A 15,172-nucleotide genomic window follows, 5' to 3' on the forward strand; every position below is an offset into this window, starting at 1 on the left:
TTGGGAGAGCAGAAGTAAAGTAAGATTAAATAAGATTAAGTATGTGGAAAAGTGCCTTCCAGAAAAATAAGTCCTTGGTAAAAGTTTGTGATTAAATATGTATTTATTGCCATAGATGCTTCAGTCAAGTAATGAAACATGAATTTATTTATATGTTACACTAAGTTGTTACATGGATAACTAAGGTGTTACAATATAAGTTTATTGAACACTTGAGGCAACAGTACTCTTAATGTCCATATGATGATACTGTCTTATATTTTAAGGCAATTATAATGAGATCTTTAACTACTTCAATATCTAAGTTGCCATGGATTATCTCCCAAACCAAATCACTTTATGCCAAATTCCTTTCTGGTCTGAATAACATTCTAACCAGTTCTTAGATAGAGTATGTATAATTCATCCTCATTTTGCAAATTATAAGATAAAACTTTAAATGTAACAATGGGAATTTATGTTATTTTTCTGTAGATGAGTAGCAGGTTAAAATACTTAACAATTACATTGCATTTATTGTTTATTAATATTAGGAAAAATGTCTACTTAGAATTAAGAAATTCATTTAGATCATTTGCAGGTATCTTATGTGAAGCAGCAGTTTATTATCCTTTTTTATTACATAAATGAAAATAATTTTTTAGAAAAGACTCTTCCCCCTGGAAAAGAATCCATTTGAAATGATATGTGGGACATCACATGATTGCAAATTTTTAAAAATTTAATTGATGGAGATTTTTCAACTTCATTAACTTTAAGGTCAAGTATAACTTAGAGATTAAATGATAATTACCAGCTTTATCTTGCCTTCCATGAAATCTGGGTCATGTGTTCTAGTTATATTTGTTAAAAATGCTTGAAGTCCATTAACAAATGCCACTATTAGCATTCCCTTTGCAGTTGTCTTCCTTTATTCGTGTGTTCATTTGCTTCCAAGAAGAACCAACTGCAGTGTAAAATAAGATTATCACATTGCACCAAGAACATCTGAAAAAAAACTTAGAGATAGGAGATGGAAGTTTCAGCATGGTTAATGGCAGGAAACAGTATAGCTAGAAATATGTAAGGATGGGACAAATAAAACAAATCTAACTTTGATTCAATGGTCCTGAGATTATGTTTGGAATCTGTCGTGAAAACGTGTGATGTCGCAAAGAAAATTGAAGTGATGCGGTCAAAGGAACAGATGTTAGAGTAAATGTTAGTTTCATTTTCAACATTATGAATACAAATAGGAATAAGTTTTTAGGAGATACACTCATTGTGCATTGCAGGGAGCATTAGGCATGAATTAAATGAACGTGACAGAGAAATGAGAGATGTGAATTACGTGATGTAGAGGGACATGACTTGTTTGGTCAAATGACTGTTCCAGAGCAAGAAGAGCTTCATGTGTTTGAACATTATGGTTCTAAATTACATTTCTTATTCATTGGTATCATATAAAAATAGACCCCTGAGATTTTTTTTTAAGGTTTATTTATTTAATTTGATAGAGCATCTGCATGCGTGAGCAAGCAGGGGAGGGACAGAGAGAGAGAGGAAGAGACAGAGAATCCCAAGCAGGTTTCATCCATGATGCCAGCGCAGAGCCCAATGTGGGGCTCGATCTTATGAATGAGATCATGACTTTAGCTGAAATGAAGAGTTGGACCCTTAACTGACTGAACCACCAAGGCTCCCCAATCCCTGAGATTTTAATAATACATAAGAGTACTTTCATTTTTACTTTTTATTCCATCTTAACTTTCCTCCAAATAATTGTTCTTTGATAAGAAGAATGTGCTCCCAAACAGATTTTTACAAGTTGTTCATATCCTTATATAAGAATGCGATGGTGAAAAAGTGGGACTGAAATTGCAGAATGTATATGTTTGTGGATACTGAGTTGTTATGAGGTCATACTTCCTAATCAACATTAAACATTGATTAAGATTGTCAAATTTAACAATACAGTTTAGTCAGTGATTTATGTATAAACAAGCAATTGGAACTTGGAGTGGTTCCATAACTTTCATGAAAGCACTGATGTAATGTTTAGATTAAAAACTCTGAATGGGCATCAATTTGGATATTGTAATGACTGAAACCCTTGTTTTGGCAAAATAAATATATATTTGTTAAATTAGTCTTTAATATTTAAAAATACTAATCTGCCTTTTTGGAAAGAATGCTGTTCAACTTGATGAATTTTCGAATCCAATATGACAAGGCAATCTTTCAAACTGTCTGTTCCTTAATTTCAAGCAAGTTGGATTCAGCCAAAACAGCTACTAACTGGCCATGAATAAGCACAGACAAAAACTGCACAAGTAGAGACAGATGGAATCCCCATGGCCAAAGAGGTTAGGGACATGCTGGGGAGGAATTGGGACTTCATCTGGGCCTTGAAGAGTGAATCCAATTTAGATTGGCAGAGCAGTAAGCAAACAGAAAGAGCAAAACATGTTTTGAAGTTTTTTCTGCAACAGGAGGTTTACAGCCAGGAGCGTTAGATCACACTGCTGAGACAGGGACCAGATTGTGGAGGAACAAGGGATTATATGGAGTGATTCTATTCAAGATTTGCAAACCACTAAGTTATAGCAGACATTCAGGAAACTTCCCAACTTTAAACAGGTTCCTTGGTTATGAAAAGGGAGCAACTCTATAAGTGCCCCCTATGTCACAGGGTTATGAGAATTAACACAGGGTACAGAACCAAAGTGTTATAAAAATGTCAAGTGGTAGGGGCACCTTGGTGGCTCAGTGGTTGAGCGTCCAACTTTGGTTCAGGTCGTGATCTCACAGAGTTGATGAGTTTGAGCCCTGCATTGTGCTCTCTGCTGTCAGCACAGAGCCCACTTCAGATACTCTGCACCCCCCTCCCTTTGCCTCTCCCCCACTTGTTCTCTCTCTCTCTCTCTCTCCCTCTTTCTCTTGCTCACTCGCTCTCTCTCAAAATAAATAAATAAACTTTAAAAAATATCCAAAGGTAGATTGCATGTGGATAGCTATCAACCCTGCTGGGTTGCTATACTCTGCTTGAGTAATTTTACTCTGCATCCCAGCCAGCTCAGTTTCCACTTGTTTCCTGCAATGATTGTTGTAAACCTTCATCATTCCATGCAAAGTTTTGATTCTACCCATTCTCTTATTCTCAGCAGGTAACTTCTTTACCAACAAAACAGAAAACAGAGACTAACTTCCTTATCCTTCTGCTCCCATAACATAAACCCACATGCTTCATGCCCACTTTTTCCTCCTCCTGCCTAGTCTCAGTGGAATGCATACCCTTTCTCCTAGGAGTGATGGGTCCATCTGAGTACTGAATCTCATCTCTTTCTGGCTTCAGAGGCATCTTATTCCGTCCATTATCCCCTCAAACTCTGTTTTCAACTTATTTATTTCTATTTGCTTCTCCAGATCAGCATTTAAATATGCTCACGTTTCTTTCTTAACCACACATTCCCTTCTAGCTTTTGTTTTTTGACCTATTTCCCCTTTTTATCCCAATTTCTGAAAGGTGTGATTGATTTTCATTGTCTCCATTTCTTCATGTCAGATGCTCTCCTTCACCTACTTCAGTCTAGATTTTTTATCCCATCTCCCTTCCAAACTACTTACACCAAGGTTACTGATAACTTCTGTAATGTTAAATCAGACGTCTTTCAGCCAGCATTTTGCTTGACCTCTAGGCAACAATTAATTCTATTGCTCCCTCCCTCCTTCAGATACTTCTTTACCTTGTCTTCATGATACTACATTGTATTGATCAGGGATCAGAGTTGCAAACAGCACAACCCACTCTGGAAGTTTAAGCAGAAAAGGAATATATTGAAGAATGTTAGAAGGCTCCCAATATATGTGGGAGGACAGGTTTAGATGATGTTCAGCCAAGACAATGCATGTCAGACCTGAGTACATATCCCACTACCTCTGCTTCTTGATGTCAACACCACTACTCACACTGAATTGCGTAGTGTTCACCGATGACATCCGGGACCAGACTCCAGAACCTACGCCACTGCTACCATCCTAAGTGCCAAATGCCTTCTCCACCCTGCTTGTCAGATGTCACAGCCTTGCTTAGCCATGAGTTCTCTTCTGAACTGAGGTTTTGCATTAGTGCCCCTGGTGAGCAGTCCTAGGTTACAAGTCTAAACCCTAGCTGCCAATATGCTGGAATTTGACTTGTGACTTCCATCTTGGGGAGATGGGGATTTCCTCAAGTATAGAAGGTGTGTTCAAGGGTGATTGCTGACCACTATTTCAACATTGGTCTGCTTCTTCTAGTTTGCCACCACCTCTCTGAGCAAGCTTTTTCAGTCTCCTTTCTTTACTTGCCTCTTAAATATTGAAGTTCCCCAGCCCTCCATCTTAGCTTTTTTCTCCTCATTCTGTACCCTCTCCCTGGGTGATGTTGTCTAATATTATGGCTTTAATTACTTTCTCTGTGCTTTAGGCTCCCAAATCTTGACTTCTATTCTTGTCTTCTCTCCTGATATATATATGGAGAGTATATGGAAGTACTCAGTACTTCTCTCCATTGATAGATATAGAGATAGATATATGTATATATAAAGTCTTTTCTCTCCTGATATATATATGTATATATATGTAAATGTGTGTGTGTGTGTATGTATGTATATATAATCTCCATATCTCCACACTTATTTTGTATGCAGCTAGAACATACCGTCCCAGATACAGGAAGCCAAACTCCAAGTGAGTGTCTTCCTAGCTTCCAGTTTGCTCATCTTGAATCCATCCTCTCTTCTACCTTGCAGTTAAAAAATGTTGCTTAGCAACTCGTGTCATTTCATTCATTCACACCCTTTAGAGGAGCATACACACACACACACACACACACACACACACACACACACACGTGCATGTGCCTACATGGCAGACAGTGTCTCTGGAAGGTTGCACAAGAAATTGGTAAAAGTGGATATCTCTGAGATTGCGAGTGGGAAGTTGAGTGGCTATGAGTTGGACTTAACTTTAATTTTGCCCTCTGTTGTATCTTTGAAAGTTTATACTCTGTGTACATATGATGTATTAAAAAATTGATTTTAAAACTTCAATAGATTCCCATCCATCACAGGATAAGGTCAAATTATTTTGTGAGTTTTGCAAGATATACACACAAAATAGCTCCTGTTTAGTTCATTAGCCACATTTAATGTTTTGCTATTCTTTGAATATATCAAAATCTCTCACTTTTCACAATTTGTGCATCGTTCTTTTATTTGAAATGTTCTCTTCTTTCCCATCTCATTAGCTAACTCTACTTTTCCTTTAGTCCTCTGCTTAGATGTCACACCCTCCTTGCCTGTAAGATTTGGAGCCCTCACATTTTGTTCCAGATGGCACTATCCTTATCAAATTCCCATAGCATTTTTAAAAATTACTATTTGTCTCTCAGAAGGACCAGAGCTCTACAAAGACAGATACTATCTGTCTTCTTCAAGGCTATGCCATTGGTGTCCAAGTTAATACCTTGGGGCATAGTAGGAATTCAATAAATATTACTTACATGGATAAATTACTCAGGCTTTTGTTTCCTCAAACCCTTAAATGATCTCACCTTTCCCCACAGGTATAATTTTATGATCCACTCTCAACCCTGTCTCAAATTTTCTAACTACATATCTCCAAGTATATCTATTTTAAATCAGGAATCCTAACACTAAGAATAATGTATTCTATTAAAAGTAGCAAGAACAATGATACAATGCTAGAGTTTTTATCCTTCTTGAGGAATGTACCGTACAATTTACAATGAATGAATTAAAAAGATGAATGAAGAAAATATAGCATTATTATTTTGAGATATCAAAATATCATATGTTTCAGTAGCATATGATAGATATAGTTTTTAATACATAAAAATTAATATTTGGTAAACAAACTTGTTAATGCCACTGACTTTAAAATAGGATTGCTTGCAATTCCTTTTAATGTTAGCCTATTTGTAAATGACATTTTAATTTATTCTTTACTGATTTTTCACCGAGCAGCCTACTTATACTTGCAAATTTTTTATTTTCAAAAATACTCTTATCTTCCCAAATGTTGCTTTCAAATCTCTTTCCAGAATTACATTTCTCAGAACTTAGCCTTTTTCCTGGTTTATGAATTAAGTCATTGATCTCTTTGCCAACTTTGCCAAGCCAGTTTTTCACAGCTGGTGGGCTAAGACTTAGCAATAACCCATACCAATGTGTATTTGTCTTTAATGTGTGGAGTCCTTGCTGTTGAGCTGCATGACTTCAAGATTTTATTGGCTGAGCAATAAAGCATTAGTGTTCATTAACATGCTAATATAATCCTTTTATAGGGAAAAATTGAGATAGCATGCTGTATCCCTAGAAATATACCATGCTTTTAAAAAATGTTATCAATGACACATAAAGCATAAGATGGGGAGGGTAGGTAGCCAGGTTGTGTGGCAAAAGCACACAGGAGAGGGGACATCATACCTGAGTGTCCACTGCCCCCAAGGATAGTCTGGAGACCACTCTATAGGCCAAAGGAACAGTAATGTGGGACCTAGGAAACAGTTTTCTCATTATGATTGCCACTCACTAACTATGTAAACTTGTGCTAGAAGGATCTTCCAAACACCCAGATCTGATTCAGTTAAGTCTCTCCTAAAACCTTTCCCATGTCATATAGGACGGAGTTCAGATTTAAAAAAAAAAAAAATTTTTTTAATGTTTGTTCATTTTTGAGAGAGAGAGAGAGAGAGAGAGAGAGAGAGAGAGAGCAGGGGAGGGGCAGAGAGAGAGGGAGACACAGAATCGGAAGCAGACTCCAGGCTCTGAGCTGTCAGCACAGGGCCCAGTGCAGGGCTCGAACCCATGAACCATGCGATCATGACCTGAGCTGAAGTCTGACACTTAACTGACTGAGCCACCCAGGCATCCCTAGAGTTCAGGTTTTTTAATGTGGGTCATGGAAGTTTCACGATCTGATTCCTGCCACCTTCTTACTTTGTCTTTGGCATTTCTGTTTCTCCATTTTGTTAATTGTAAATGACCGTGGTTAGGTTAGATGATTTCTATAGTTCCTTTCAGGTCTAACAATTGGTGATTCTGAATAGTTACAAAGTCAACCTCAGCTTTCAGATAGGATGAAAGGGAATTTATAAATTTATAAATTACTGTTTCTAAAGCAGATCAACTTGAATTATCCTGGGGCAAGAGAGGTTGTTCAAGTATAAGAAACAGGGTTTACTTATGCTTTTTAAGTTTGTTGGCATATGACTGTGTCTCCTACAAAATCCTGGAGAATCAGATTCTTCACTGCAACCATACAAATCATGTTCTCTTTGTTAGAATTGTAAAGTGTGAGGGCTGGTAATGACTTGGAAACCTCTAGCCTTTTATATATATATATAAATATATATAATATATATATATATATATATGATGAAATTTAGGTCCAGAGAGATGAAATGCCTGTCAGGTTTATAACAGAGCCAAAGACTAGAATCCAGTCGTCTTTATTCCCCCTGCAGTGCTCTTCTACCATGCAAGACTATATTTTACCACAGTGGCTTCTGTTCACTGTTCATACAAAAAGCTCACGTCCAGCTAAATGCCTGGACAGCATACTGGGAAGACAAAGGATCCACTCTGCCAAGTTGAGCTCCAGGTCAGATCAGTGTGAATTAGGACACTTATCCTTTTTCCTACGAGATGAAAAGCCATGAAAGGATTCATTGATTCATCTAGCACATTTTAATTAATTAATTAATTAATTAATTAATTTTTTAATGTTTATTCATTGTTGAGAGAGACAGAGACAGAGCTTGAGCAGGGGAGGGGCAGAGAGAGAGGGAGACACAGAATCTGAAGCAGGCTCCAGGCTCTGAGCTGTCAGCACAGAGCCCGACGTGGGGCTCGAACCCACAGACCGTGAGATCATGACCTGAGCCAAAGTCGGACGCCCAACCAACTGAGCCACCCAGGCGCCCCATCTAGCACATCTTTAGTAAGGGCCAGCCATTGTTCTAGAACAAGGTCTCTACCCTCCTGAATCTTATATTCCAATAGAAATAGACAACAGACATACCGACAAATCACTTACTAGGATACTTTCAGACCCTGATAAGTAATGGAGAAACTGGGGCTTGGAAGGTTACTTTAATTTAGTCAACTGCTCCTTACCTTGATTGTACCACTCTTCTCAGTTCCACATTACCAATTCCTGTGAGATTTTTTTCTTTTTTTTTTAATGTTTATTTTATTTTTGAGAGAGACAGAGAGAATCTGAAGCAGGTTCTGTGATGACAGCAGAGAGCCCAATGCAGGGCTCAAATTCACAAACCATGAGATCATGACCTGAGCGAAGTCAGAGGCTTAACCAACTCAAGCCACCCAGGCTCCCCAATGAGATATATTTTTCTATGTCACTTTCCTACTCCCCTCCTTCAAATGCTTTCATATTTCCATAGCACAGCAAGGAAGATACCTTTCTCATATTTGTTGAACATTTAAGTGCATTCCCATTCTGTCTCCTATCCCATAGCTGTATTTCTGTTTTATTTCCTGCATAAACTTCAACCGAATGGAATACTCATTGTTCCTAAATGTTTCATGCCTTTGCTACCTCTGCTGCTGGCACTAGACTTGAATCTCTACAATATGCCTGCTCATCTTAGACCATCTCTATTTGACAGGAAACTGTTCAGTGGCAGCCTTCTTCAACTTTGTATACGTCTGTCACTTTAAGCCTACTTCAAAAATCTACCTCACGCCCTGCCACACCAACCAGCACATTGTCCTTGGTTGCCCAGTCTCTTAGTCACCAACTTTCCTCTGAATACCAGTCCTGGTAGTGAGTGTATTCTTTCTTGCCTTCCCTTTTCTTTTCTCTTTTTTCTTTCCTGGCACTTGATATATAGGACCTCATGCTGTTATTCATGCTGTATCCAGGCATCTTAATTTCATTATCAGCTCCTCAAGCTGGGGGAGGGAAGAGTCATACAATTACTTATATCACCAAATGTAAATTCCCAAATGTGTTCTGCATTAGTACGTGCTCAGAATAAAAAAGCACTGTGTTAAAAAAGTTGGTTGCTCCCTATTTAATGCCCATTGTATATGTTTCTGCTATATAGTATGCATCACTTCATAACATTATTGTTTAAGTGTTGCTTCTCCAGCTAGAATTTGTCTTTGTTGCTTAATGTAATACGTAGACATGGGGCATGTACATTATATACTTGTTGAATTAATGAACGAAAATTTTAAAAACAAGGCTAGGTATTCAGAGCCTGTAATTTACTCATGTACATGGGTAATTTTAGGGGGGGAGATGGAAGAAGAATAGTGTTATAATGGTCCTGAGATTTACTTGACCATGCAGTACTCTGTGTTTTGAGGAACCATGAACCTCTCTTAGACATACTGCTCTCTAAAGTACAGGCTTAAAACATGGAAGGCACCTAATTGGATGATGATGATGGTGGTGGTGGTGATACTACTTAGAAGGATTATAAGTCCTTTAAAGGCAGGACCTTAGCTTAATTCTCTTTGTGCTGAATTTTGTGCTAAAAGTCACATGGACCACACAAAGGGCACACAGTGTTGCAATTATATTTTTTGGTATTTTACTTTGTTTCCCCCCCTCACAATACTGCTCCTGACACTTCATATCTCTGGGCCATGAATTCAGTATTTCTTTGTGATCCAAACCATTCAAGTTCCTAAAAGGCTTCGTGTTAAATAGGTTCCTCAATAGGTTTTGCTTTATGACCCCATGTTGCGTTTTCTCTGATCACATGGTATCTTCACAGGAAACATCTACAAAGAATGCGACCGGCCAATGTCTCCCAACAGTCTGTGGTTTGTAGACCCACCAACAAACAAGTGGTAGAGACAGTATTTACGCTGTCACAAAATACCCTATTTATCTTATAAACCAAATTATCCAATAGCTTTGGCTGTCAATAGGGTCCATTAACAGAAATCACCCTGTCTCTTTTCTGTGTCTTCTCTAATAGGACTTTAATACTCTCAAAGTTCTCATTCCTTGAGTATTCTTGGGAGGGGTTTGGGGTGCTTTGTGTACTTCTGAGTTTGATTTGCCAGGTTTGTTGGCCACTCCTACTGAGGTGGGCTTCCTCCTCTAGCATACTGTTTGGAGAGAAGGACAGTGTCTTCAGTAATTAATGCTTGCTCCAGCTGGGACTCCGTTCTGCACTAGACACTGTAGCTACATCCTTGACTCTACCAAGAAATGAGGTCTTTCACTAGAAACTAGGCTTGTCTTGAGGAAATGATACAGTGTACTCAATAATTCTCCCCTTTGATAACCAAGATCTCGTCACTGAGTTGCGTTCATTATTCTTGGCTCTTTCCTTCCCAAAGATAAATTCTTTACACCGCTGTGCACATGAACTTCATTGTGGCCATCCCTCCCATTCGCAAGCTTAAACCCAGGGGACTTCTGCAGTGGCTTTCAGTAACTTCCACTTCAGTTCAGCACTCTCTCAGAGGAGCAGGGTTAAAGACCATTGATCCAGCTGAGCTCATTAGTAATCCCATATGATTCCTACTATTATCTTAAGAACCTGGAAGCAAATGAGTTTTCATCATATTCCCCCAGGGTGCCTGTAGTTTGATTTTTAGGCTGTAATTGAATGTGATACTTGCCTTGCAGACTAGTGCAAACATTTAGAAGTAGCATGATATCATGAGAAGAGTATTATACTAGAAGTCAGATAATCTGAGATATATTCTTTTAAAAAAAAAGTTTGTTTATTTATTTATTTATTTTGAGAGAGAGAGAATATCTCAAGCAAGGCCCATGCTGTCAGCACAAAGCTCAGTTTGGGGTTCTTTCCCACAAACCACGAGATAAGGACCTGAGCCAAAATCAAGAGTTGGAGACTTAACCAACCGAGCCATTCAGGCACCACTGAGATCTATTCTTAGATCTTCCTTATGCTAGCCTTGAAGCATTTATTCATTCATTCTGCAGCATTTATTGACCCTGTAATATCCTAAACACCCTATAAGCTATTGTGAGTTCAAAAATGAATTACATACTTAGTGATTCTTAACCCTGCTTATACATTAGACCAGGGATCATCAGATTATGGCCTGCAAGCCAAATCTGATGCAACTTCTGTTTTTGTAAATAATTTTTTTTTTGAAATATCACCAGGCTCACTTATTTACATTGCCTGTGGTTGCTTTCATGCTAGAAAAACAGACTTAAATTTACAACAGAGATCCTGTAAGTCCCAAAGCCTAGAATGTTTACTATCTAGATCTTTACTGAAAAATTTTGCTGATCCCTGCATTAGACTCATCATGGGGAAGATTTAAAAAAGAAGTCATTGCCTGTGTTCCACCACAGATAGTTAAATAAGATTTGGAGTGGGGGTTTGGGAGTTGGCCCAAGAACCGATGTTTTTAAAAAAGTATCCCAGATGAATATAATGTGCAGCTAGAGTTAAGAGACACAACTAGATGATCTCTACCCTGGAGGAGTATATAAGACTTAGTGGTGAGAAGAAGCTTATAAAACTTAATAAAGTCACAATGGATGAATCTGCAATGGAGACACCAAGTTCCAAGAGAGCACTGCATAGGGAGAATTTTACTTTATTAGGGAAGTTTTCACAGAGAGACGTTTAAACAGATTCTTGAAGAATAATCCACTGGTGGCCAAGATCCACTAAGGGTGGTGATAGGCAAAGAAGGAATAGAGAGAACAGCATGTATAGAGGGAGGTAGATGAGAGAGAGCATGGTCCATTTGAGGAATGATCAGAAGTTCTTTGTGGCCAGAACACTGAGAGGGAAGAAGGGAGTGGGTCATAATCTATAAAACTGAAAAAGTAAGGGCCAGAACTGAAAGAGCTTTTTATGCTAAGAAGTTTGTAATTTATTGTGTTAACTTTCATTTAGTAGTTTAGTGGAAAAATTGAGTCTTTCTAGGCTTCCATTTTCCCATCTGTAGAATAAGCAGTTAGCTTAGATGATTGCCAAGATCCCTTTACCTCTAAAATATAACTTTCTGAGATTTCATCAGTTACGTCTTTTGATACTCTCAGGACTGGGTTATATGGATACCATGACTTACGGAGTAGTCAGTCACCAGACTATCTCCTATAATTGATCCATTTCTCTTAATAGTAGAAATGAGAGCATTGCTACTTTGGGGATGCCTGAAACAATTCATTAAGGCCCTTCATAAAGAGTATTTCATAATGACAAGATATTTGTGAAATAGTTTATGTTCCATGCAGAGAGGTGCTATAAAATGGGGACAGTCTTATTGTAAAATTCACATTCTTCCCAGTGCCTGTTATGACTTACCATGTCTTTACACTCAAAACTTGGTGTGTGAATTTCTATGGAAGTTCTTCAATATGATATCTTACTACTATTTTACAGTTTTTCATTTATATCAGATCTCTACATTGTAATTTCATCTCTATTCAGACACTGAGATAGCTATATCTCTACTTCTCTCTCTAATAAACTATATGGTATTGGTTTCTTGTCTTTAAGTTATTCAAGTTCTGGTGTATGTAAATATTTTATTTACCTCTTACGGCCTCTCCAAATACACAGAATAGCCAGTAAATCAAAAAATAATATATGGTATACTCAGCGTTTGAAGATTCCGAGACTCCAAGGTAGCAAACTTGTACTTTCTAATTCATTTTATTAGAGGTAGATGATTGCGCTGAAATTTTCTAACTATATTTAGAATGTTGCAAGTTGAAATATATAGACATGTTTGAAATTCCAGCAAGACCTATTGGAAAAAAATGTTTACAGTTTCTGTCATTTGAACATCAAGCTTTCTTATTAAAGGAGATGTTCTGAATACTTTTAAAAAATGCTTTTCAATTGGAAACTATTGCCTTCTCCAAGAAAATTATAGAGCAACTCTAGAATATTGGCCACTGTTGACCTCTTTGCCCTACTTCTTCTTCACAGACATTGATGAGTGTGCTGAAGGGCGCCATTACTGCCGTGAGAATACAATGTGTGTTAACACCCCAGGTTCTTTCATGTGCATCTGCAAAACTGGATACATCAGAATTGATGATTATTCGTGTACAGGTAAACAGTAGCTGTTTGTGAAATAAAATCTTCCTATTCCTTAAGTTTACTTTTAAAGGTTCCTTTTAACTCTAATTTTTTGGAAAAGGATGCCATAAATACTCCCTTACAACAAAACAAGTCATAAGGAAAAGCATATCTCCTTGATTTGGTAGTTAATTTTGAACCTGTTCTAAGGAAAGGAATACCTGCTTGCCCTGGGTAAGTTTTATACTCCCTGTTAGGAGAGTAAAGAAACACTAGAGAACCAAATTAACATTATGCTAATTTTAAATGTAAACAGTTTTATGCTCAAAACTTATGTGAATCCAATGGCAAATCCGAGAAACAACCCTTAAAAATTTCCTTTATATGGCAGTAGATTTTTGCATAGAGGAAGGATAACATAAATAATGCGATGTTTTCAGAAATAGATTCTTGCAGTGCTAGAAAATGGGAATATTAAAGAGAATCGAGCTCCTTCATGTCTCTGGGAAATGCAGCTGAGCACATCAAAGAAGTTTTACTGTTTGTTTTATGAACTATCACTCCCGTCAGTACCATCCAGAGTCCTGTTCATGGATATCTTGAGTGTAGTCATGTCTAAAGTTGGTCCTGGGACAAAACAGCCTATTCACTTCATATTCTAGGAGTTCCTACCTGTAGAATATGAAAGAAAATGGTGCTAGAAGAGTAGCTTGAAGACTATGGGGTTTGAGGAATTGTGGGTGTGAAACAGATATTTCTTTGGATTTCTTTTTTTTTAAATAGAAGAATCTTAAATAAATTTTAGAAAAAATGTGTGGAATCATAACGTTGCAGAGTACTTAAAATATTAATCTTGTAACTTTTTATTGTACCTGTCACTTTCTACTCCATCTCCAACTTTATCGTTTTTGTCTAATGGATGTACAAATAATACTTCAAGGTTTCCAGGGAAAGAGACCGCATAACACACTAGTAAAACTATGAATCTATAATAAAAGTGTCATCTTATGCCTCTGTGTTATTGTACACTCTTCTAAGTTTTCATTATAGTGACCATAGTGTGTACTATTTGATATCTTGTTTATCAAGATAGAGGTCTTTCCACTAAATTCAAATATAATATTTATGTAAAAACAAAATATTGCATGTAAAGAACAATGAGAAGTGGCCTCCCAGTCTATAGAGAATAACCAAAGATATTTTGAAGGTAGAATTCATATAGAGTTGCTGATTGATTTGCAAATTCTTGCTTTTTTGTCAGCTTATTCTAAATATTTCCACATTGTGGGACTAATTCTGCACATTTTCATTAGACAAAATTTAATCACACTGAGTGGCAGAGTTTCTTGAAGTACTACGGAGATCTTTGTCAACATAAAAAATATAAATAACAAATCTCAATAAATATATGGAGAATAAAATACACAGTTTGCTGTATTGTTGGTAATATTAGTAAGTCTGAGTTCCAATGTAATTGTTAACAACAACAACAAAAGTCTTAGTGAAACTACTGCATCTCAGAGTATTTCAAGATGTGCTCATTAAAAAAAAAAATGGAGAGCTAGCAGTTTTCAAGGAGTCTGCTGATTCGTGGCATGAAAGACTTAAAAGCTTTGTACGTTTTTATACTTCCTAGTGATTCTTTTGTTTTTCTTACATTCTTAAAAAGTGTTCAAGACTGTAAGTAAGAATACATGACACATAATTTGGCCTCCTGTTGAATGAGGAGTGTTTCTTCAGGGCAGAGTATTTTCAAGAGCTTCGTTTCCATTCCAAGCCTGTCTGTTGGCTGTAAATCCAAGGAATCGTTGAGCTGTCTTGCCTTACAGAGAATCTCTTGCTCTGGCTTTACCTCTCCTAGTGTATTTTCCTTCCAAATAAAATCCCACAAATTACTATTTGTTTTTGACTACTTAGGGAGAATTTTCCATTAAGATTCCAAAGTATCTAACGATATAAATAAAGTATCCCATTGTAGGAATGCCAATGAAGGCCAAGATCATTTTAAGAAAAGCTGTTCAGGCCATGATTTTTGTGCCTAAAGAACCAGAGCCAAGAATTTCAAGATCTGGCAGGTGATGGAATGTATTTCCTTAATGATTCATTAGCATTTCCAGCTAGCACCAG

At 37.2% G+C, this 15,172-nt stretch overlaps 1 protein-coding gene across 4 annotated transcripts in view; it reads left to right on the forward strand.

Annotated features, from left to right (window-relative positions):
• Positions 1–15,172, forward strand: part of NELL2 (neural EGFL like 2) — a 408,634-nt gene that overhangs the window by 237,122 nt on the left and 156,340 nt on the right. For all 4 annotated transcript variants that reach the window (XM_058743047.1, XM_058743046.1, XM_058743049.1 and 1 more), the window contains one exon: positions 12,953–13,078. In XM_058743047.1, the coding sequence (XP_058599030.1) occupies positions 12,953–13,078 (126 nt within the window). The remainder of the gene's footprint in view (positions 1–12,952; positions 13,079–15,172) is intronic.

This window comes from Neofelis nebulosa, chromosome 8, assembly GCF_028018385.1.
Source record: "Neofelis nebulosa isolate mNeoNeb1 chromosome 8, mNeoNeb1.pri, whole genome shotgun sequence".
Classification (NCBI taxonomy): Eukaryota; Metazoa; Chordata; class Mammalia; order Carnivora; family Felidae; genus Neofelis; species Neofelis nebulosa.